Source organism: Phocoena sinus, chromosome 1 (assembly GCF_008692025.1).
Source record: "Phocoena sinus isolate mPhoSin1 chromosome 1, mPhoSin1.pri, whole genome shotgun sequence".
Lineage (NCBI taxonomy): Eukaryota > Metazoa > Chordata > Mammalia > Artiodactyla > Phocoenidae > Phocoena > Phocoena sinus.
In genome coordinates this window covers 50,834,002-50,857,644 of record NC_045763.1, presented here as the reverse complement: position 1 = coordinate 50,857,644, position 23,643 = coordinate 50,834,002, and the positions used below count along the sequence as shown (strand labels likewise).

The 23,643-nt window shown below is 39.1% G+C and overlaps 1 protein-coding gene across 13 annotated transcripts in view; it reads right to left on the bottom strand.

The window, feature by feature from the left end:
- FGGY (FGGY carbohydrate kinase domain containing) overlaps positions 1–23,643 on the bottom strand; it is a 425,082-nt gene that overhangs the window by 260,806 nt on the left and 140,633 nt on the right. For all 13 annotated transcript variants that reach the window (XR_004348564.1, XR_004348561.1, XR_004348565.1 and 10 more), the window contains one exon: positions 5,255–5,370. Coding sequence is in view for 8 of the 13 variants with exons in the window: in XM_032623526.1 (XP_032479417.1) it covers positions 5,255–5,370 (116 nt within the window). In the remaining 5 variants the exon portion in view is untranslated. The remainder of the gene's footprint in view (positions 1–5,254; positions 5,371–23,643) is intronic.

Sequence of the window (23,643 nt, the reverse complement as noted above, 5' to 3'; positions counted from 1 at the left end):
TGGGATAGGGAGGGTGGGAGGGAGACGCAAGAGGGAGGAGATATGGGAACATATGTATATGTATAACTGATTCACTGTGTTATAAAGCAGAAACTAACACACCACTGTAAAGCAATTATACTCCAATAAAGATGTTTAAAAAAATGTCTACTATATTCTTTTGATTCACAAAACTATTTTTTTCTTTTACTTTGTATAACGTTCCCAAACCAAACCATCCAAATACCTCCTTAAGGAAGGCATTAGGTAGTAACATTTTATCTTTGGAAACTTGCAAGTAGTTACTTAAAACATTGTAAATTTCTTCCCCTGTCCTTGAAATGCACCATATAAATATTGCATTTGATCCTTAACTTACACTTCATAAATAATTTATTTCAAAAATGTCCCTCCATAAGACTATCAGTTGCTGAGGTGTTCAGTTTTCAGGGAAAGCATTTATTTACTGCATGAGCCCAGGAAGGCTGGTAAAGACTTGGCTAAAAGCTCCACATGGAGCGAATTATGGTAATTATATTAATGCTCAAATCCATGATGTGCTGTTCAAATCTGTTAAAAGGTTTTGCACTGTAGTGTCCACATTTGATGGGTAATGAGTCCACTGGAAATGTTTAACACTTCATAGGGAGGCTTCCGAGATTCATTTCTCATAGTTCCAAGAATTGCTACGACTGCCTGGAGGTAGCTTCCAGAGGAGTTTCTGAAAGTCCCAACTGAGAGTGCATGTCCTCTTTAACATCCTCCACTTCTGGTTCAGACTGAAACTACAAGTTCAAGTCACCAGAAATGAAAATCAAAGGAAACATCATACAATTAATTTTGATGACTGGGTACGTTTTAATTCATGTATGGTAATATTCTCGTTAATGATATGGCTCCTTAGGACATCCATTAAAAATCCATTAACAGGCAAAATCTAATAAAATTATTCTGGAAATTTTCTGCTAGATTAGCATTATGGACTTGTAATGAATATTTCCTGTAGGTATTGCTCTATTAGCAGAGCTAATATACTAATTAAACATGGGTCTTGTGTTGGAAGGGAGGGGAGCACAAAAAGATGAAAATAATCAGAAAATCAGAGTTGAACTTGAACCCAAGTCACCTAAGATAACTGCTAAAATCAGTAAACATCACTAGAGCTTTTAAAAGCAAAAAGTGTGGACATCCCAGTACCAGCCACCCCAGTCATTCATTTACCCACTTATTAATCAAAGAGTAATTTAGCTGCTAAAATGTGCCATGTCTTGTGCTGGGGCCAGAATACAAATGTAAATAAGTGAAAATCCACGGGTCAAGGAGCTCATAGTCTACAGTAGAATCAAGACATGTAAACAGGTAATCAATGTGTACTATAATAAACCTGCGTTCAACACACCACAGGAATACTCAGGAACAAACAACTAAATTTGAGGGAAAGGGTGGACATATAAATTTTAAAAATCACTTAAACAATGAAGCAATTGAAGTTGAAATTTGTGTTCCAGTAAAATACTAGCTCCTTCTAGGGCCTCCCACAGGGAGGGTTTCAATCCTGACATCATTTATTGGTTCTGCATGTGGTTACAGAAAGTTACTTATATCTCTGATTCTCATCTGTAAACAAGGTAACAGTACTTTTGTCACTGGTTTTAAGAATTACATGCAACAAGGTATGTGAAAGCACACAGAAATGTGCTTGAAATATAGAAGGGGAAGGAGGATTAGCATTTATTTGTTGCCTACTATACACACACATAAACATTATTTGGAAGTCAATACAGCAAAATGATTAGAGCAGGATTTGGAATCCTCCAAACATAGGTCTGAATTCTGCTTCTACCATTTGCAAACTGTGCAACCATAGGTTAGACACCTTCCCCTTTCTGAACCTTGGTCTCTTCAGCTGTAGAACAGGATAAATAAAAATAACTCTGTTACACTGTTTTGAAAATTTAAAAGGATACTGGTTGTAGTGCAATAGTATCACGTCTCAGAAACAGTAAACTATTAGTTTTCATTCTACCATTAACTATATCTTTCATAGGCAAGACTATAAAGATATACAGCATTATGAGACTTGTCTAAGTTCATACCATCAGTGCTAAAACTAAAACTACCCTTGCTCCCAGTTCAGTGTTTTAGACCCAACTTGCCTGAACCCCTCAATTACAGGACAAGAGTCCCCTCCGCTAGTACTCAGTCCTGATGCTTCTTCTTCAAGGCAGGGAGCTCATGGGGAGCCTCCAGAACACCAGACTGGGGACTCAGGACTTAGTGGCCCTGCTTTAGCTCTAATGACCAGTGCACTAGTACCTTGGGGTTGTGGGCTAAATTTTGTCCCCAAGATTCCTATGTTGAAGCTCTAACCCCCAATGTGACTGTATTTGGAGATAAGAGTCAACAAGGAAGTAATTAAGGTTAAATGAGGCCAAAAGGGTGGGGCCCTGATCTGATAGGTTTAGTGTCTTTATAAGAAGAGACATCAGAGAGCTCTCCTTCTGCACACACACAAAGAAGAGATCACATGAACACACAGCAAGACGCAGCTGCCAACAAGCCAAGAGGAGGCCTCAGAATTAAACTACCTTGTTGGCACCTTGACCTTGGACTTCCCAGCCTCCAGAACCATGAGAAATAAATTTCTGTTGTTTAAGTCTCTCAGTCTATAGTATGCTGTTATGGCAGCCAGAGCAAACAAAGACACCTGAGATATCTCTTTGCCACCGTTTTCCCTTAACTCTTTCCAATCCATCTCAATTCAAACAATTGTGCTCAAGTCAAACACATTCTGTCAGTAGATATTTACCAACATCTTCTATGCCAAGATACTCAAAGGTACGGCAGATACAGTCCCTGCCCTCCAGAAGCTTTTGGTTGAGTATCACTTTGCTGTCTGGCTGCCCATTTCCCCTGCTGGACCTAAGGCACTGTCCAAAACCCCAGTCTGGCTGGCTGGAGTCCTGACCCGTCATCCTCTGGTTGGCTCCCTCAGCCCCCAGAATAAAAGACTGACTCTATTCTCCAGTTGCTATCTCCGTTGCTGGCTCCAGATGGTCTGAATACCCAGAATTTTAAAACTAACCAACCATCATATGACTTAAAGTTTTAATACTTTTTATACCCTGTGAACTTATATCCACTCATCAGCTGAGAGCCCATCACACTCTGACTCCTGTCTAGGTGTGGACTACGGATGTTTGTTCCAGTCAAGCTCAAACTGGCTTTGGGTGCTAAATATCGGACTTCTGCTTAATCCTGCTGGAGGCCAGCCATACAGCCACATCAGTTCCCTCAGGTCCCAGATATCCCAAGGAGGAAGTCTGCTTTGGTAGAAAAGTATAGAGTCAGAGACCCTAGTCCTACTATTGACCCTACAACTAAACAGCAGACAAAAGAACTGAATCTCAGTTTTCCCATCTGTCAAATGGAAATAGCTAGACAAATAGGTTTGTGAGGGCCTAATGAGATAAATGAATCACCTACCAAATCACCGACCAAAGGACTTAGAATGCAGCTGATGACTAATGACTGCTGCTTTGCTCTCTTCCTCCCTTCCCCTGGTCCCAAGCTCCTCCCCTTCTCTACCAGCTCAGATGCTATGACGGTTTCAGTAGAGCCACAGGAAGTCCAGAAGGGTTCTTTCTGCATACTACCCTGGCTCTGTTCTTTACCCCAGATTTAGCTATTAGTAGTTGAACAGACCATGGACAACTGAGCTATGTTGTCCACAGCATAGCAGCATAGATGCTATGTGGATCTTTCATATTTTTATTCTTATATTCTTGCAATCTAAGAGAGTAGTCATGAGGACTCCACCAGAGAAAGGCTGGACTGAAACGACCTACTAAGTGACTCGGTTATCAAGGGGGGTTGAAACTATGGCAGACACTACTAGTTGTTCACTCATATTTTATAGCACAGCTCTCAACTTCTGGCCAGTCACACGAATGGTCACCTGACTGCCTGGCCAATTACCACATTTCCCAGCCACCCCTGCAGCCTCATGAGGCCTCGTTAACAAGTGCCAATCAAATATATACACTACCAAATGTAAAATAGATAGCTAGTGGGAAGCAGCCGCATAGCACAGGGAGATCAGCTCAGTGCTTTGTGCCCACCTAGAGGGGTGGGACAGGGAAGGTGGGAGGGAGACGCAAGAGGGAGGAGATATGGGGATGTATGTATATCTGATTCACTTCGTTATACAGCAGAAACTAACACACCATTGTAAAGCAATTATACTCCAGTGAAGATGTTAAGAAAAAACAAAAACAAGTGCCAGTCAATAGGATGTGATCAGAAATGATGTGGCCAATTTCCATGTTATGCTTCCTCCAAAGGAATGTGGATGGATTCTTCTGGTCCTTTATATTCTTCCCACTAACTGGCTGGGAACTGATGAGAAATGAAGTGGCTAATCTGGACCCAAAGTTGGAGGACATGTTATGAGAATGGCAGAGCTGCCTTATAATCACTTACCTCTATTCTACTACATAAAAGGGAAATACTCTGCCATCCTGTTTAATCTGCAGTACTTTTAAATTGTCTCGTTACAACCTCCTAGCCTGCACACTAAACAATACAGAAGTACTTCTCTTTAATCAGGTATAATTGCCTACCTGATGACAGCTTACTAGAATCGTAGGTAGTAACTATAAGAAAAAAACATCTTTCTGTGACATGAACATGTAAACCTGAAACTTTAACATATCAGCTACCATTATATGTACCTAGTATCTGAATTCTTTTACCAGGTAAATTCCTACCAATCATCCACACCTTTACTACCCAGTTAGTGTCGCATAAAACTGGAAGTCAGGAACCCTACGGCTTTAGTCAGGAACCACTGGCTCACGTTCCAGTTTATGTCTGCTCCTGATCCTCCCAATTTTGACCTCTTCAATTATTTTTTTTCTGTATGGCCTTGCCTGGTTCCTTGAACCTAAATCACAGACATTTTCCTAGGTCTGACTGGAGACAATCCATACACATCCCTTTGATTATGCTATTCCCAGTTGCTCCATGCAAGTATCTTCCTCAGTCTAGCCCCACGTCTAACAGTTTACATTTCAAGGCAGCTTTTCATAACTCAGTTCCTATAAGCCCCAATACAAGGGCCTACTAGTCATGGCCTACCCATCATAACTTACTCGCTTCTCTTGGAAAAACAGGGCTGTGTTCCTATATTTTAATTCAGACAAAGACAAACAAAAAATAAACACCAATATATTCAAGTGTACATACACATAATCAGAAAAAATTATTTTTTTACCTATTTTGCTGTAATTATCTGCAACCAAGTCTTCCAAACCAACCATCTTCCAGAAACTGTCATCCCAGCCTTTCTCTGCAGAGTATGTCCATTTGCACACCAGGGAGCAGAGAGACCTAAGAAAATGGGAGAGAGGTAGAACCAATAATATGAGCCTGGTTTCCTTTATATTTTGCCTAATACTCGTCCAGATATCTGCAATAGTACTGAAAAAGTAGAATAAATTGACGTAGGTAATTACTCATCCCTGTTTAAATCAAAAGCCCCCACTGACACCTGTTAATGACCGAGAGCATCTTTCTCTTTCAAAAGGCTCCCAGCCCTTTATTTAGGTCTGGATCAAACAATGTATATAAATATTTGTATTTATATCTATATTCATATTTACATGACATTTGTGGGATAAACAGAAATTACAACAATGACTAGCTACTTGATGATACGGAGCATTATTATTAAGTGTTAGGTGTGAAACTGATAATTGTGGTTATGTTTTGAAAAAGGCTTCTTAGCTAAATGATACATACTGAAACACTGATGTATAAAATGATATATTGGGCTTCCCTGGTGGCGCAGTGGTTGAGAGTCCACGTGTCAATGCAGGGGACACAGGTTCGTGCCCCAATCCGGGAAGATCCCACATGCCGCGGAGCGGCTGGGCCCGTGAGCCATGGCCGCTGAGCCTGCGCTCCACAATGGGAGAGGCCACAGCAGTGAGAGGCCCGCGTACCCCAAAAAAAAAAAAAAAAAAAAAAAAAAAAAAAAAAAAGATATATTATCTGGGATCTGCTTTAAAAGAGCAAGTGAAGGGGAAGTGAATGGTGTTGCAGATGGAACAGAACCGGCCACGGGTTGACGGCTGTAGGGCTGAGGGTGGCTAAATGGGTGTTCGCTATACTTCTCTATTTTGTACAGGTTCAAAATTCTCTACGATAAAAAAGTAAAAAAAAAAGTTATTGGTATAGATGTGATAACTGCAGTCTAAAGCAATATTTAACAGAAGGAAGACTTGCTTCTGGATGGCATTTTACTCTCCAGCTTCATTTCTCATCAATTCCCTCTTAGTATTCTACACTCCAGCAATAAAGAATCCTTTGCAGCACTCTGAAAAGGTCACATTCTCGAACACTTCTGTGCCTCTACCCTACTTCTAGGTGCCTGGAAAATTCTTCCCAGCTTCTTAACCCTGATAACTTGAAACACTTCCTTTAGACTAGACTGAGACCCCAGTTCTAGCTTAGATGCTCCTCCTCTGAGATTACAGTGCAGGAATCAAATCTCACACAGACCTTATCACACTGTATAATTAACTGCTTCTTTATATATCTTCTTCCCAAGAGTCCCATGCCTTCCAATCTGTTCTCCCTTGTGTCCAGAGCAAACTTCATAAGGTAAAACCCGATGACACCAACCCTTGATTCAAACCCTTCAATTGATCCTCATTCCCTTCAGGAAAAAGTCCCGTCCTTAGCTGGGCTTGAGCGACCCTCTGTGACATGACCATGCTGACCTCCACCTTCTTCGCTTGCCATCCCCACCCTTGCTTTCTCCATTCTGCAACACTGAACTACTTGAAGTATCCTATAGTGGCCGTGATTGCCCACTTCCCTGTACCTTGAAACCTTTACTCCATTCTGCCCAGGATGTTCTTCCTTGTTACGTGTCTAACTGCTGATTAGCCTTCGTGACTCAGTTCAGACTCTGCGCCTTTACAAAAAGCCCCAGTGGAGGGCCAGCTGAGTCCAAAGCCTCTTCTCCAAGTTCAATGTGGACATACCTGTATCTTAACACTTAACACAATGATTGCCTTTGCCCCTTTCCTTCTCTATCTCTGCCACTAAACCAGCAACTCCTTCAGAGCAAAACCAGCCCTAGTTATCTCCACATCACCAGTACCTAGTCCACATTCCGCCATATGTCAAGCCATGATGAATACTGATTGAATGGAAGCTCTAGAGAATGAATATGGTCTGTCTGCCTCACCACAGGTAAGTGATAAACCTGGGGAACGCTTGCAGTTTTACAGATAAACCAAAACCTACCTATCTCATTGAGCCAATAGTCTAGGCCTATCTCATTCAGTCATTCACAGTGATTCACTCATTCACTCACTCACTTAACAAATATTTAGTATTCAGTCACTATGACCCTGGCACTATGCTAGGCTCTGGGGAACCAGTTATATGCAAAAGACCTGGTCTACTGCTCTCCTAGAAGCTGACAATTTAATTGAGGAGACAGTGATCAAACAATCACACTAAAATCACATCCTAACAAAAACGTTCTGTAGAAAGTAGAGAGAGAAATGAGAACTTTTGGCAGGAGAACCTGGTGGGAGAAAGGGGGAGAAAGTGTCAGGGAGGGCTCCACAGAAGAGCTCACATTTTGTGAAACCTAAATGTCTTTTGAAAGCAAACAAATGTTATTTCTCAGTATTTTTTTCACATGTGGCATATATGGCAGAACACATTGAGCTAAGTTAAGTGGCACCAATATATTGAAGGAACACTAGTCCCAGTAGAAACTTAATACATATGTGCTAAACCCTTCACCTTATTTAAGCAAAATAATTTTTTGAGGTATAAAGAAAGCAGCCATCTATGCAGCATGTTCTGAAGAATATACAATAGATAACTCTTCCTGGCACAATGCCTGAAATTCCAACTTTTTAGAAGCTATGATAGCTCACTGGAAAGAACAATGAAATGAAACAAAAGACTGTGTGGAAGGATTACTTCTACGGATCGATCCACATAGGACAACTCTTCACTCACCAAATGCCCCATTCATTTGCAGACTTCTGTGCCTCTATTCTGTCCCTTCCATCTTGACTGACTTTTGCTCCTTTCACTCAACGTTGTCTACTTGGAAAACTCTATGTTGTTCTTATGGTCCAGTTCCAATGTGTCCTCTGCACAAGTTTCCTCACTACCTCCAAGCTAACCTCATGGCTGTCTCCTTTGAAGTAGCATTATAACTTGGAATTGTTTCATTGCAATTCTTAAATGCTGAGGCAGGTTGAGTTCATGGTCCCAAGTCTTCCACTCTCTAGGTATCCACATACTTTGCCACTTAATTTGTAGTGCTACACCCTCCTCCTCCCAACCTCACACTGTGGGCAGGGCCGCCTTTCCTACCTCTAGACTTTGGATTCGGTCATGTGACTGGATTTGGCCAAAATAATGAGGCAGAAGTGACTGCATTCCAGTTTCAAGTCTAAGCTTCAAGATACATTATGTGTTTCTGCTTGCTCTCTTGAACTTCTGAGAAGATCACTCAGGGTTAGCCCACTGGTGCCAGGAGGAGGATAAGAGGTATGTGGGGCAGAGCAATGACCACCAAGCCCAGGATCCCTGGATCAGACATCTCCAGGGAGCCAAGACTGGAGGGAGTGAGTCCAGCTGAGAACAGAAGAACCACCCTGCAGAGAACAGCCTAAATGAGCTACCTGTGAGTCAAATAAATGATTACTGTGTTGAACTACAGAGCATTTGTTGTGGTTTATAACAGAGCAATAGTTAAACAGCTCAACACTTTACAGCATAACTAAGCAATCCAGGTAGACTCTCCCTCCCCACCCCCAATAAGGGCAAGGAGAGGGATGTCCAGTTCTCGCAGCAAGTTAGAATAAGTGGCCAGAGAGTATGCTTGGAGTGAAGGTGACCGAACCCAGGAGGCAGGAAGTTTTACAGCTGCAGATGCCTCTGGTAAGTCCCTCCTGCAGTAGGGTTATTCAGACACTATGTGTGTCCCTTCCATTTGGGTCTCTTTAAATCAACTCTTGGGTAATATGGATATACGAGCGCAGCACAACTGGCAATACTTAGAGAGTACATCTGAGGCCACAGGTTCTCCAGAAGCCCTCAGCAGAGAGAGAGCAAGTACAGGACTTTGTCTTGTTAGTAAGTAAAGGCAAGCTAGCAGCAGCAGAACAAAAGGTTTGCCTCCCTCTGAGGCTTCTATTAGGACCACTGTTGTCATTCCCTCAGGTGTGTTAGTGAACAACCTGCACTCTCAGGATAGCTATTCACCCTCAGGCGAGCTGACCTATCAGCCTGTGCATGTGTGTGTTCACGTGCACCTACATTCTCCTGTGTGAGAGCACGGGTGGGAGGAGTGATTTGTAGGATCAGAATTCAAGATAGGAGCCCAAGAAAGACAGGGGTTATCCTAGCAGGGTGAATTGTTTCAAAGATTGGCAGCAGGAAAGGAGAGCTGAGTCCACCCAGGGAAAAGGGCCACTCACTAGTTGTTCCCTGCCAGCAAGAACACCAGGGCAGAAACTGCTGCAACTTTCACTGCTTTCAGATTTGTTAATGTCAAAAAGACTATAAAAGCCTATAGCCTATATGAGAGTCAAAAGAACATAAACTAAGGAGTAGGCAAAACAAAAATAATACCTAACTTAGGGGACTAGTTTACCTGAGAGAGAAGATCATACAGAACACCTCTAAGAGGAAGGTCTCAGTGAGGTAGAAATGATGAAAACAATTGGAAGAGAACACCAATAATGAAAGCAATGAGAAATCAGAAGGCAGTATGAAAGACTCTGAATTAAAACCACTAACTTTCAACTTTATTAAAAATTTCTGTAGGAGAATTAAAAACACAAAAGAAAACACTGGCACTGTCAAAAAGTGAATTAATTATCTGGAAGACCAAGTGAACGAAATATCTTACTACCTGTAACAAAGACACAAAGGAATAATGAGGGAATAAGTAAGAGGCTTGGAGGGCAGATCTGGCAGCCTAACATGAGAATAACAGGAATTCCAGAAGGGATTTTTAAAGAAGAGGAAAAGGAAAAAAAGAAAAGATGAAGGAGATGTTCTAATTAAAGAAACAGAGTACTAGTTTTTTATTTATTTATTTATTTATTTATTTATTTAAACTGGCTGAAGCAAGATTTAAGTCTGCAGTGAAAAGTCTCATTAAGTCCAGGAAGTGAATCCAGGAAATACTTGAAGTTCAAGCATAAACAGAAAATTATACAAGCTTCCAGGCAGAAAGAATAAGTTACTTACAGAGGCAGGCAAGAGATTCAGCCTAGCTAAGGAATTCTCATCTACAACTCTGGAATGTAGAAGACGGTGGAAAAATGTACAACCATTAAGAAAAATGATCCAAAAATCCTATATCTAGAAAAAATATTATTCAGCTGTTGGGGAAAGGAAAAGATTTTCAACGTGCAAGGATTCAAAAGGAAACTTCCCATATACATTCTCTGAGGACAATACTTGAAAAAGAACATAACCAAAAAACAATTGCTTCTGAGCAGCTATCTCAACAGAGAGGAAATCAAAGACTAGAGGAAGCAGGGGTGGTGAACCCTGATATTAATTCATATTCTCTCTCTCTCTCTCCATAGTGTGTCTGCATACATATATATACATACACATGTATATATGGGTACATACATATTTAAATCTAAATAGATGATGATCATGTAAACAGAAACTTGTAATATTAAGCTTTCTTGAAACACAACAGGTATGCTATATCAGAAGGAAAATCTAATGATAGCCTGGAACTGAAAATATTAAGTTAGCAAAACATCAAAGTCAGACATTGGACAAGGGGTACACAGGAAAAGGACTTTGTATGTGTGGGCAGAACATAAATTTAATGTTGGTTGTAAGAAATGATATGGTAATCACTAATGGAAAAAAAAAAGCTTAGTGGAATGCTCAAATTAACAAGGAATAAAAAGGTAATAAAGAGAGAATTAACAGTGAAACCAAACTAAACCAATTAAAATAAAAAGAGAACAAGTAAGGTAATATAAACAGAAAACAAAAATAAAATATAAAGAATAAAATCAATTATTACAGTTATTACAACAAATGTGAATGAGCTGAATTCTACAACTGGTTAAAAGATAATAATCACACTGGGGTTAAAATTAAGGGATATCTTGCTTACAATACAGGTTTTAAAAAATGTGATAAAGAGGTTTTGTTTTTTTATTTAAAAAAAAAAGGGCAGCAAAGAAATGGCAAATACAAATTTTTAAAAATATGACAACATAAATATCCGAGTAGAATACAAGATCAAAAATATTAGCAAAACAAAGAGGATGACTTCAATGACTAAACACTCAAAGAAGAATATTACCATTCATTTAATTTTATGAACTGAACAACATAATGTGAAACATAAAATAAGAGCTCTTAGAAAAAAAAAAGGCACTTGAAAAGAGGGACAATTTATTTAAAGCTTTTATGATTCTTTGAGAATTTGAAGAAACAGGTAAACCAAAAGAATACTACTACTATTATTGAAGAATTAAAAGACTCCAATGCAGTCAACAAACTCAATTCTATATATTCATATGGGGAAGAGAAAGGAAGAATGTTTTACAATACAAGCAGAGACCAGATGGGTAAACTGGTATTTCACAAAGAAATTGAGAGGTTTAAAATATTTTACTGGAAAATAAATATGTCTGAAAATTAATAACCTAAGAAGGTAACATAAGAAATTATGAAAAACAGTACTAGATTAAACTGAAAGAAAGATCAAAAAGGAGTAGTAAAGATAAAAACAGATGAAAGACATAAAACAGCACGATAAAATTCAGGGAATCAACAGAGCCAAAACATGCTTCTAAGAAAAGACAAATGAAATAGAAAAGCCTCTGGTAACAACTGAGGAAGAGAAAAGAAGAGAAGGTAAAAATAACACATATCATGAATGGAAATGGGGGCTATAACTACAGATAAGGCAGACATTAACAGGAAAAAAAAAGGAATTACATGAATAACATTATGCTAGTAAACTTGAAAATTTACATGAAATGGACAGCTTAAAAGAAAAATAGAACTTATCACAACTGACTCAAAAACACAGGAAACCTTAATAAATTTATTACCATTAAAGAAATTGAGTCAGCAGTTAAAAACCACTGCTCAAATAAAACTTCAAGCCCAGATGGTTGTACTGGAAAGTTCTAACAAATGTTCAAGGAACAGAGTGCTCCAAAATATTTCAGAATCTAGAAAAAAAAGGAATGTTCCCCAAGTTAATTATAAAGGTAGGATAACTATGTTACAAAAACCAAGCAGAGATAAGAAACAAAAATCAGAGGCCGCTCTCACATTATGAATGAGAACATAAAAATTCTAAATAAGACATGACCAAATTTAATATAAAAATGCGGAAAAAATACATCAAGAACAACATTCAAGAATGTTTTAATAACAGAAGATATATGGATGTATTTTACCACAGGATTTTATTAAGAGAGAGAAAAATGATCAACTCATATTGAAGAATAGAAAATATTTGATGAAGTTAAATGCCACATCAAGACAGAAACTCAGGCTTCCATGGTAGCACAGTGGTTGAGAGTCCGCCTGCTGATGCAGGGGACACGGGTTCGTGCCCCGGTCCGGGAAGATCTCACATGCCACAGAGTGGCTGGGCCCCGTGAGCCATGGCCGCTGAGCCTGCGCGTCCGGAACCTGTGCTCCGCTACGGGAAAGGCCACAACAGTGAGAGGCCCGCGTACCGCAAAAAAAAAAAAAAAAAAAGACAGAAACTCACTAAAGTGGCAATAACAGAAGCTTCTGCTTCTAAACATGATGGAGTAACAGAGACTGGATTTTATCCCCCTGCCTTAAATAACTAGAAAAGTCCAAGTAAACATAAGAAGCAATGGTATTCAGACCTTGAACAAGCGGCAGCACAGGTCTGTGATCCCTGAGAGAAGGAAACAATGCGGTTAGCCCTAAGATGGTGCTGGCTTTCTGCCTGGGAGCACACACCAGACCACAAAGCAGAAAGAGGGATGCCAAGGAAAACACAGCAGTATCATGAAGCTAAGGGGACCGAGATCGGAATCCAGGGAATTTAAGGTAGCTGGAAGCACAGACTTCCTAAGAGGAGGTAGCAATGCAGAAAGAGGGCCCTGAAAATTTGCACAAGTGTCCCATGAACTCTTTGCTGACTACTGAGATGTAGATATGCACACTGACACTCCGTGAGGTCTGATGAAGGAATGACTGGAAATCTAAGAGCGGAACGGTTCTGACTTCACGAAGAGCTAGGAGTCACTTGAGTTACTAAAATTAAGAGTGGAACATCCTCACCGATCACTTGAGACATTCACTGGAGACCCTAAAAGACACATGCCTTAGCAGTGTGACTACACTACCTGCACTAACAAAGTTTAAAAAGAAGTCTACAAAGGATAAAACTAAGCCCAAAGTACATTAATAGCCTCCCACGCAAAGTAGCTCAACAATCCTTAAAAGAAGCCAATAAAATCAAGACACTCACAACATAAAACTGACCCTGTTAGTATCTAATAAAAAATATTTGGGGGACTGGTTCAAGATGGCAGAGTAGAAGGACATGCACTCACTTGCTCTTGCAAGAGCACCTGAATCACAACTAACTCATGAACATTCATCGACTGGAAGACACTGGAACTCACCAAAAAAGATACCCCACAACTAAAGACAAAGGAGAAGCTGCAGTGAGATGGTAGGAGGGGCACAATCACAATAAAATCAAATCCCATAACCGCTGGGTGGGTGACTCACAAACTGGAGAACACTTATACCACAGAAGTCTACCCACTGGACAGAAGTTTCTGAGCCCCACGTCAGGCTTCCCAACCTGGGAATCTGTCAATGGGAGGAAGAATTCCTAGAGAATCAGACTTTGAAGGCTAGCAGGATTTGATTGAAGGACTCTGACAAGACTGGGGGAAACAGAGACTCCACTCTTGGAGGGTAAACACAAAATAGTGACCACATGAGGACCCAGGGAAAGGAGCAGTGACCCAATAGGATACTGAACCAGACCTACCTGCTAATGTTGGAGGGTCTCCTGCAGAGGTGGGGGGCGGTGGTGGCTGTGGCTCACCGCAGGGACAAGGACACTGGCAGCAGAAGTTCTGTGAAGTATTCCTTGGTGTGAGCCCTCCCAGAGTCTGCCATTAGCCCCACCAAAGAGCAGGGTACGTCCCAGTGTTGGGTCACCTCAGGCCAAAACAACCAACAGGGACGGAACTCAGCCCCACCCATCATCAGACAAGCAGATTAGAGTTTTACTGAGCTCTGCCCACCAGAGCAACACCCAACTCTACCCACCACCAGTCGCCCCCATCAGTAAGCTTCCACAAGCCTCTTAGATAGCCTCATCCACCACAGGGCACACAGCAGAAGCAAGAAGAACTATAATTCTGCAGCCTGTGGAACAAAAACCACATTCACAGAAAGAGACAAGATGAAAAGGCAGAGGACTTTGTACCAGAAAGAACAAGATAAAAACCCCAGAACAAGATAAAAACCCCAGAAAAACAACTAAATGAAGTGGAGATAGGCAACCTTCCAGAAAACGAATTCAGAATAATAATAGTGAAGATGATCCAGAACCTCAGAAAAAGAATGAAGGCAAAGATCTAGAAGATGCAAGGAATGTTTAACAAAGACCTAGAAGAGTTAAAGAACAAACAGAGATGAACAATACAATAACTGAAATGAAAAATACACTAGAAGGAATCAATAGCAGAATAACTGAGGCAGAAGAACAGATAAGTGACCTGGAAGACAGAACGGTGGAAATCACTGCCGCAGAACAGAATAAAGAAAAAGAATGAAAAGAAATGAAGACAGCCTAAGAGACTTCTGGGACAACATTAAACGCATCACATTCACGTTATAGGGGTCCCAGAAGGAGAAGAGAGAGAGAAACGACCTGAGAAAATATTTAAACAGAAAATTTCCCTAACATGGGAAAGTTGAAAACTTTCCCTAACATGGGAAGAAAATAGCCACCCAAGTCCAGGAAGAACAGAGAGTCCCAGGCAGGATAAACCTAAGGAGAAACACACTGAGACACACAGTAACCAAACTGGGAAAAATGAAAGACAAAGAAAAATTACTGAAAGAAACAAGAGAAAACCGGGTAATAATATAAAAGGGAACTCCCATAAGGTTAACAGCTGATTTCTCAGCAGAAACTCTACAAGCCAGAAGCAAATGGCATGATTATTCAAAGTGATGAAAGGGAAGAAACCTACAACCAAGATTACCCTAGCCAGCAAGGATCTCATTCAGATTCGGCAGAGAAATCAAAAGCTTCACAGACAAGCATAAGGTAAGACAAGTCAGCACCACCAAGTCAGCTCTACAACAAATGCTAAAGGAATTTCTCTAAGCAGGAAACACAAGAAAGGACATACAAAAACAAAACCCAAAACAATTAAGAAAATGGTAACAGGAACATAGATATCGATAATTACCTTAAATGTGAATGGATTAAATGCTCAAACAAAAGACACAGGCTCGCTGAATGGATAAAAAAACAAGGCCCCTATATATGCTGTCTACAAGAGGACCACTTCAGACCTAGGGACACATTCAAACTGAAAGTGAGGGGATGGAAAAAGATATTCCATGCAAATGGAAATCAAAAGAAAGCAGGAGTGGGCTTCCCTGGTGGCGCAGGTGGTTGAGAGTCCGCCTGCCGATGCAGGGGACGTGGGTTTCGTGCCCCGGTCCGGGAAGATCCCACATGCCGCGGAGCGGCTGGGCCCGTGAACCATGGCCGCTGAGCCTGCGCGTCCGGAGCCTGTGCTCCGCAACGGGAGAGGCCACAACAGCGAGAGGCCCGCATACCGCAAAAAAAAAAAAAAAAAAAAAAAAAAAAAAAAGCAGGAGTAGCAATACTCATATCAGATAAAACAGACTTTAAAATAAGAATGTTACAAGAGACAAAGAAGGACACTATATAATGATCAAGGGATCAATCCAAGAAGAAGATATAACAATTATAAATGTATATGCACCCAACACAGGAGCACCTCAATACGTAAGGCAAATGCTAACAGCTATAAAAGAGGAAATCGACAGTAACACAATAACAGTGGAGGACTTTAATGCCTCACTGACACCATGGACAGATCATCCAGACAAAACAATTAATAAGGAAACACAAGCTTTTAATGACACAATAGACCAGATAGATTTAATTGATATATATAGGACATTCCATCCAAAAACAGCAGATTACACTTTCTTCTCAAGTGCACATGGAACATTCTCCAGGATAGATCACATCTTGGGTCACAAAGCAAGCAAATCACAATTGGTAAATTTAAGAAAATTTAAATCATATCAGGCATCTTTTCCGACCACAATGCCATGAGATTAGAAATCAATTACAGGGAAAAAAAACGTAAAAAAACACAAACACATGGAGGCTAAACAATACATTACGAAATACCAGCGATCACTGAAGAAATCAAAGATGAAACCAAAAAATACCTAGAGACGAGCTACAATGAAAACACGATGATCCAAAACCTATGGGATGCAGCAAAAGCAGTTTTAAGAGGGAAGTTTATAGCTATACAAGCCTACCTCAAGAAGCAAGAAAAGTCTCAAATAAACAATCTAACCTTACACCTAAAGGAACTAGAGAAAGTAGAACAAACAAAACCCAAAGTTAGTACAAGGAAAGAAATCATAAAGATCAGAGCAGAAATAAATGAAATAGAAACAAAGAAAACAGTAGCAAAGATCAATAAAACTAAAAGCTGGTTCTTTGAGAAGATAAACAAAATTGATAAACCCATTAGCCAGACTCATCAAATCCATAAAAATAGAAAGGAAAAAGGAGAAGTCACAACAGACACTGCAGAAATCCAAAGCACCATAAGAGACTCTATGCCAATAAAATGGACAACCTAGAAGAAATGAACAAATTCTTAGAAAGGTATAACCTACCAGACTGAAGCAGGAAGAAACAGAAAATATGTACAGACCAATCACAAGTAATAAAATTGAAATTTAACATCTTCCAACAAACAGAAGCCCAGGACCAGATGGCTTCACAGGCGAACTCTATCAAACATTTAGAGAAGAGCTAACACCTACCCTTCTCAAACTCTTCCATAATATAGCAGAGGGAGGAACACTCCCAAACTCATCCTATGAGGCCACCATCACCCTGATACCAAAACCAGACAAAAATGTCACAAAGAAAGAAAAACTACAGGCAGTATCACTGATGAACAAAGATGCAAAAATCCTCAAGAAAATACTAAGCAAACAGAATCCAACAGGCATATTAAAAAGTATCATACACCATGATCCAGTTAGATTTATCCCAAGGAATTCAAAGATTCTTCAATATATGCAAATCAATCAATGTGATAAACCATATTAACAAATTGAAGGAGAAAAAATATATGATAATCTCAAAAGATGCAGAAAAAAGCTTTCAACAAAATTCAACACCCGTTTATGATAAAAAACCCTCCAGAACGTAGGCACAGAGGGAACTTATCTCAACATAATAAAGGCCACATATGACAAACCCACAGCCAACATCATTCTCAGTGGTGAAAAACTGAAACCATTTCCTCTAAGATAGGAAAAAGACAAGATTGTCCACTCTCACCACAATTATTCAACATAGTTTTGCAAGTTTTAGGCACAGCAATCAGAGAAGGGAAAGAAATAAAATGAATCCATATCAGAAAAGAAGAAGTAAAGCTGTCACTGTTTGGCAGATGACACGATACTATACACAGAGAATCCTAAAGGATGCTACCAGAAAACTACTAGAGCTAATCAATGAATTTGGTAAGGTAGCAGGATACAAAATTAAGGCACAGAAATCTCTTGCATTCCGACACTCTAATGATGAGAAATCTGAAACAGAAATTAAAGAAACACTCCCATTTACCAATGCAAAAAAAAGAATAAAATACCTGGGAATAAACCTACCTAAGGAGAAAAAAGACCTGCATGCAGAAAACTATAAGACACTGCTAAAAGAAATGAAAGATGATACAGACAGATGGACAGATATACCATGCTTTTGGATTGGAAGAATCAACATTGTGAAAATGACTATACTACCCAAAGCAGTCTACAGATTCAGTGCAATCACTATGAAACAAAAAATGGCATTTTTCACAGAACTAGAACAAAAAATATCACAATTTGTATGGAAACATGGAAGACCCCCAATAGCCAAAGCAATCTTGAGAATAAAAAACGGAGCTGGAGGAACCAGGCTCCCAGACTTCACACTATACTACAAAGCTACAGTAATCCTAGTATGGTACTGGCACAAAAACAGCAATATAGATCAATGGAACAGGACAGAAAGCCCAAAGAAAAAACCCACGCACATATGGTCACCTTATTTTTGATAAAGGAGGCAAGAATATACAATGGAGAAGAAGACAGCCTCTTCAATAAGTGGTGCTGGGAAAACTGGACAGCTACATATAAAAGAAGGAAATTAGAACACTCCCTAACACCATAAACAAAAATAAACTCAAAATGGATTAAAGACCTAAATGTAAGGCCAGACACTATCAAACTCTTAGAGGAAAAACACAGGCAGAACACTCTATGACATAAATCACAGCAAGAACCTTTTGACCCACCTCCTAGAGAAATGGAAATAAAACAAAAATAAACAAATGGGACCTAATGAAACTTCAAAGCTTTTACACAGCAAGGAAACCATAAGAAGACCAAAAGACAACCCTAAGAATGGGAGAAAATATTTGCAAATGAAGCAACTGACAAAGGATTAATCTCCTAAATTTACAAGCAGCTCATGCAGCTCAATAACAAAAAACAAACAACCCAATCCAAAAATGGGCAGAAGACCTAAATAGACATTTCTCCGAAAAAGACATACAGATTGCTAACAAACACGTGAAACAATGGTCAACATCACTAATCATTAGAGAAATGCAAATCAAAACTACAATGAGGTATCATCTCACACCAGTCAGAGTGGCCATATCAAAAAATCTACGAACAATAAATGCTGGGGAGGGTATGGAGAGAGGGGAACCCTCTTGCACTGTCGGTGGGGATGTAAATTGATACAGCCACTATGGAGAACGGTATGGAGGTTCCTTAAAAAACTACAAATAGAACTACCCATATGGCCCAGCAATCCCACTACTGGGCAATATACCCTGAGAAACCATAATTCAAAAGAGTCATGTCCCACAATGTTCACTGCAGCTCTATTTACAATAGCCAGGACATGGAAGCAACCTAAGTCTCCATCGACAGATGAATGGGTAAAGAAGATGTGGCACATATATACAATGGAATATTACTCAGCCATAAAAAGAAACGAAACAGTTATTTGTAGTGAGGTGGATGGACTAGAGTCTGTTATACAGAGTGAAGTAAGTGAGAAAGAGAAAAACAAATACCGTATGCTAACACATATATAGGGAATCTAAAAAAAAAAAAATGGTTATGAAGAACCTAGGGGCAGGACAGAATAAAGACGCAGATGTAGAGAACAGACTTGAGGACACGGGGAGGGGGAAGGGTAAGCTGGGATGAAGTGAGAGAGTGGCATGGACATATATACACTACCAAATGTAAAACAGACAGCTAGTGGGAAGCAGCCACATAGCACAGGAAGATCAGCTCAGTGCTTTGTGACCACCTAGAGGGGTGGGATAGGGAGAGTGGGAGGGAGACGCAAGAGGGAGGAGATATGGGGATATATGTATTTGTATAGCTGATTCAGTTTGTTATAAAGCAGAAACTAATGCACTACTATAAAGCAATTATAGTCCAATAAGGATGTTAAAAAAAAAAATCTTCCAAAAAACAAAAGTCCAGGACCAGATGGCTTTACAGGTGAATTCTCTCAAACATTCAGAGAAGAGCTAACACTCATCCTTCTCAAACTCTTCCAAAAAGCTGCAGAGGAAGGAACACTCCCAAACTCATTCTACCAGGCCACCAACACCCTGACACCAAAACCAGACAGAGATACTACAAAAAAAGAAATTACAGACCAATATCACTGATCAATATAGATGGATAAATCCTCAACAAAACAGTAGCAAACATAATCCAACAACACATTAAAAGGATCATACACCATGATCAAGTGGAATTTATTCCACAGATGCAAGGAATCTTCAATATATGCAAATCAATCAATGTGATACACCATATTAACAAACTGAAGAATAAAAACCATATGAGCACCTCAGTAGATGCAGAAAAAGCTTTTGACAAAATTCAACACCCATTTATGATAAAAACTCTCCAGAAAGTGGGCATAGAGGGAACCTACCTCAACATAATAAAGCCCATATATGACAAACCCACAGCAAACAGCATTCTCAATGATGAAAAACTGAAAGCATTTCCTCTAAGATGAGGAACAGAACAAGGATGTCCACTCTCACCACTGTTATTCAACATAGTTTTGGAAGCCCTAGCCACGGCAATCAGAGAAGAAAAAGAAATAAAAGGAATACAAATTGGAAAAGAAGTAAAACCGTCACTGTTTGCAGATGACATGATACTATACATAGAGAATCCTAAAGACGCCACCAGAAAACTCCTAGAGTTAATCAATGAATTTGGTAAGGTAGCAGGATACAAAATTAAGGCACAGAAATCTCTTGCATTCCTATATGCTAACAGTGAAAGATCAAAAAGAGAAATTAAGGAAACAATCCCATTCACTATTGCAACAAAAAGAATAAAATACCTGGGAATAAACCTATCTAAGGAGGTAAAAGACCTGTACTATGAAAACTATATGACACTGATGAAAGAAATCAAAGATGACACAAACAGATGGAGAGATATACCATGATCTTGGATTGAAAGAATCAATACTGTGAAAATGACTATGCTACCCAAAGCAATCTACAGATTCAATGCAATCCCTATCAAATTACCAGTGGCATTTTTTACAGAAGTAGAACAAAAAAAATCTTAAAATTTGTATGGAGACACAAAAGACTGTGAAAATCCAGAGCAATCTTGGGGGAAAAAAACAGAGCTGGAGGAATCAAACTCCCTGACTTCAGACTATACGACAAAGCTACAGTAATCAAGACAAAATGGTACTGGCACAAAAACAGAAATGTATATCAACAGAACAGGATAGAGAGCCCAGAGATATACCCACGCACCTATGGTCAACTAATCTATGACAAAGGAGGCAAGGATATACAATGGACAAAAGACAGTCTCTTCAATAAGTGGTGCTGGGAAAACTGGACAGCTGCATGTAAAAGAATGAAATTAGAACACTCCCTAACACTATGCACAAAAATAAACTCAAGATGGATTAACGACCTAAATGTAAGACCAGACACTATAAAAGTCTTAAGAGGAAAACATAGGAAGAACACTCTTTGACATAAATCACAGCAAGATCTTTTTTGACCCATCTCCTAGAGTAATGGCAAGAAAAACAAAAATAAACAAATGGGACCTAATGAAACTTAAATGCTTTTGCACAGAAAAGGAAACTACAAACAAGACAAAAAGACAACCTTCAGTACAGGACAAAATATTTGCAAACGAATCTATGGACAAAGGATTAATCTCCAAAATATATAAACAGCACATGCAGCTCAATATTACAAATAAAACACAACCCAATCAAAAAATGGGCAGAAGACCTAAATAGACATTTCTCCAAAGAAGACATACTGATGGCCAAGAAGCACATGAAAAGCTACTCAACATCACTATTAGAGTAATGCAAATCAAAACTACAATGAGGTATCACCTCACACCAGTTAGAATGGGCATCACCAGAAAATCTACAAACAACAAATTCTGGAGAGGGTGTGGAGAAAAGGGAACCCTCTTGTGCTGTTGGTGGGAATGTAAATTGATATAGCCACTATGGAGAACAGTATGGAGGTTCCTTAAAAAACTACAAATAGAATTACCATATTACCCAGCAATCCCACTACTGGGCATATACCCAGAGAAAATCCATAATTCAAAAAGACACATGCGCCCCAATGTGCACTGCAGCACTATTTACAATCGCCAGGTCATGGAAGCAACCTAAATGCCCATCAACAGACGAATGGATAAAGAAGATGTGGTACATATATACAGTGGAATATTATTCAGCCATAGAAAGGAATGAAATTGGGTCATTTGTAGAGACGTGGATGGACCTAGGGACTGTTATACCGGGTGAAGGAAGTCAGAAAGAGAAAAGCAAATATCGTATATTAATGCATATATGTGGAATCTAGAAAAATGGTACAGATGAACCAGCTTGCAAGGCAGAAATAGAGACAAGATGTAGAGAACAAACGTATGGACAGCAAGGAGCGAAAGTCGGGGGGCGGATGAATTGGGAGATTGGGATTGACATATATGCACTAATATGTAGAAAAGAGATAACTAATAAGGACCTGCTGTATAAAGAATAAATATAACTAAGTTAAAAAAATATTTGATGAAACAATGGCCACATATTTTTCTCAATTTGATAAAAGCTATCAATCCACAGAGCTAAGCTGAATGAAACCAAAGCAAGATAAACACAAAACCACATCAAGATAGATTATAATCAAATTATTTTTTTTTAACGTGAAAAAAGAAAATCTTAAAAGTAGTCAAAGAAAAAGAAACATTACAGAGGAGCAAGGATAAAAAAGTCTTCAGACTTTTCACCAGAAACAACACAACCCAGAAGAAAATGGAATGACATCTTTAAAGCACTGAAATAATTTAAAAAGAGAAAAATCAACACAGTATTCTATGTTCAGCAAAAGGAAATGTGGAACATAGGCTTTTTCAGACAAAGAAAAGGTGAGAAAATTCATTTCCAAGAAACCTTCATTGTAAGAAATGTTAAAGGAAATTCTTCAGGCAGGAGGAAAATGATAATAAAGGGAAATATGAATTTACACAAAGGAATGAAAAATATCAGAATCAGGAAATATGTGGGAAATACAAAGGACTTTTTATTTTTAAATTTTTCTAAAAGATAATTGATTTTAAATCTTTATCTTGAAAAGAGAATTTAGAAAAATATCAATGCATTGTGGGACTTATATGTACAAAGAAAACATATGACAATAGCAGCACAAATAATAGGGAGACATGAAAGTATATTATATGTGACAGGGTATAAAATAATTTTAAGGTAAACTTTGATAAGTTAAAATGCATATTATAAATCCTCGGAGAGCCAGTAAAGAAGAGATAAAATGAATAAACCAATTTGGGATATAAAACAGAATACTAAAAAATATTTCAGCAATCTAGAAGAAGGCAGGTAAAGGGGAAGATTACATAGAATATATCGAAGAAGTAAAAAGCAAATAGCAAGATGGTGGATTAAAACCCAACCATTAAATGTAAATGGCCTAAGAATTCTAATGCAAGGACAGAAATCATCAAGCTGGATAAAAATAAAAAATAAAATTCAACTATATGCTGTCTACAAGAAACCTATTCTAACTATAAAGACACAAATAGGTTAAAGAGTAAAAAGACAGAAAGAGATATTCCATAGAAATACTACTACTAATAAAGTGGAAGTAGCTATACAAACATCACAAAGTAGACTTCAGAACAAGAAATATTACCAGGGAAAATGAA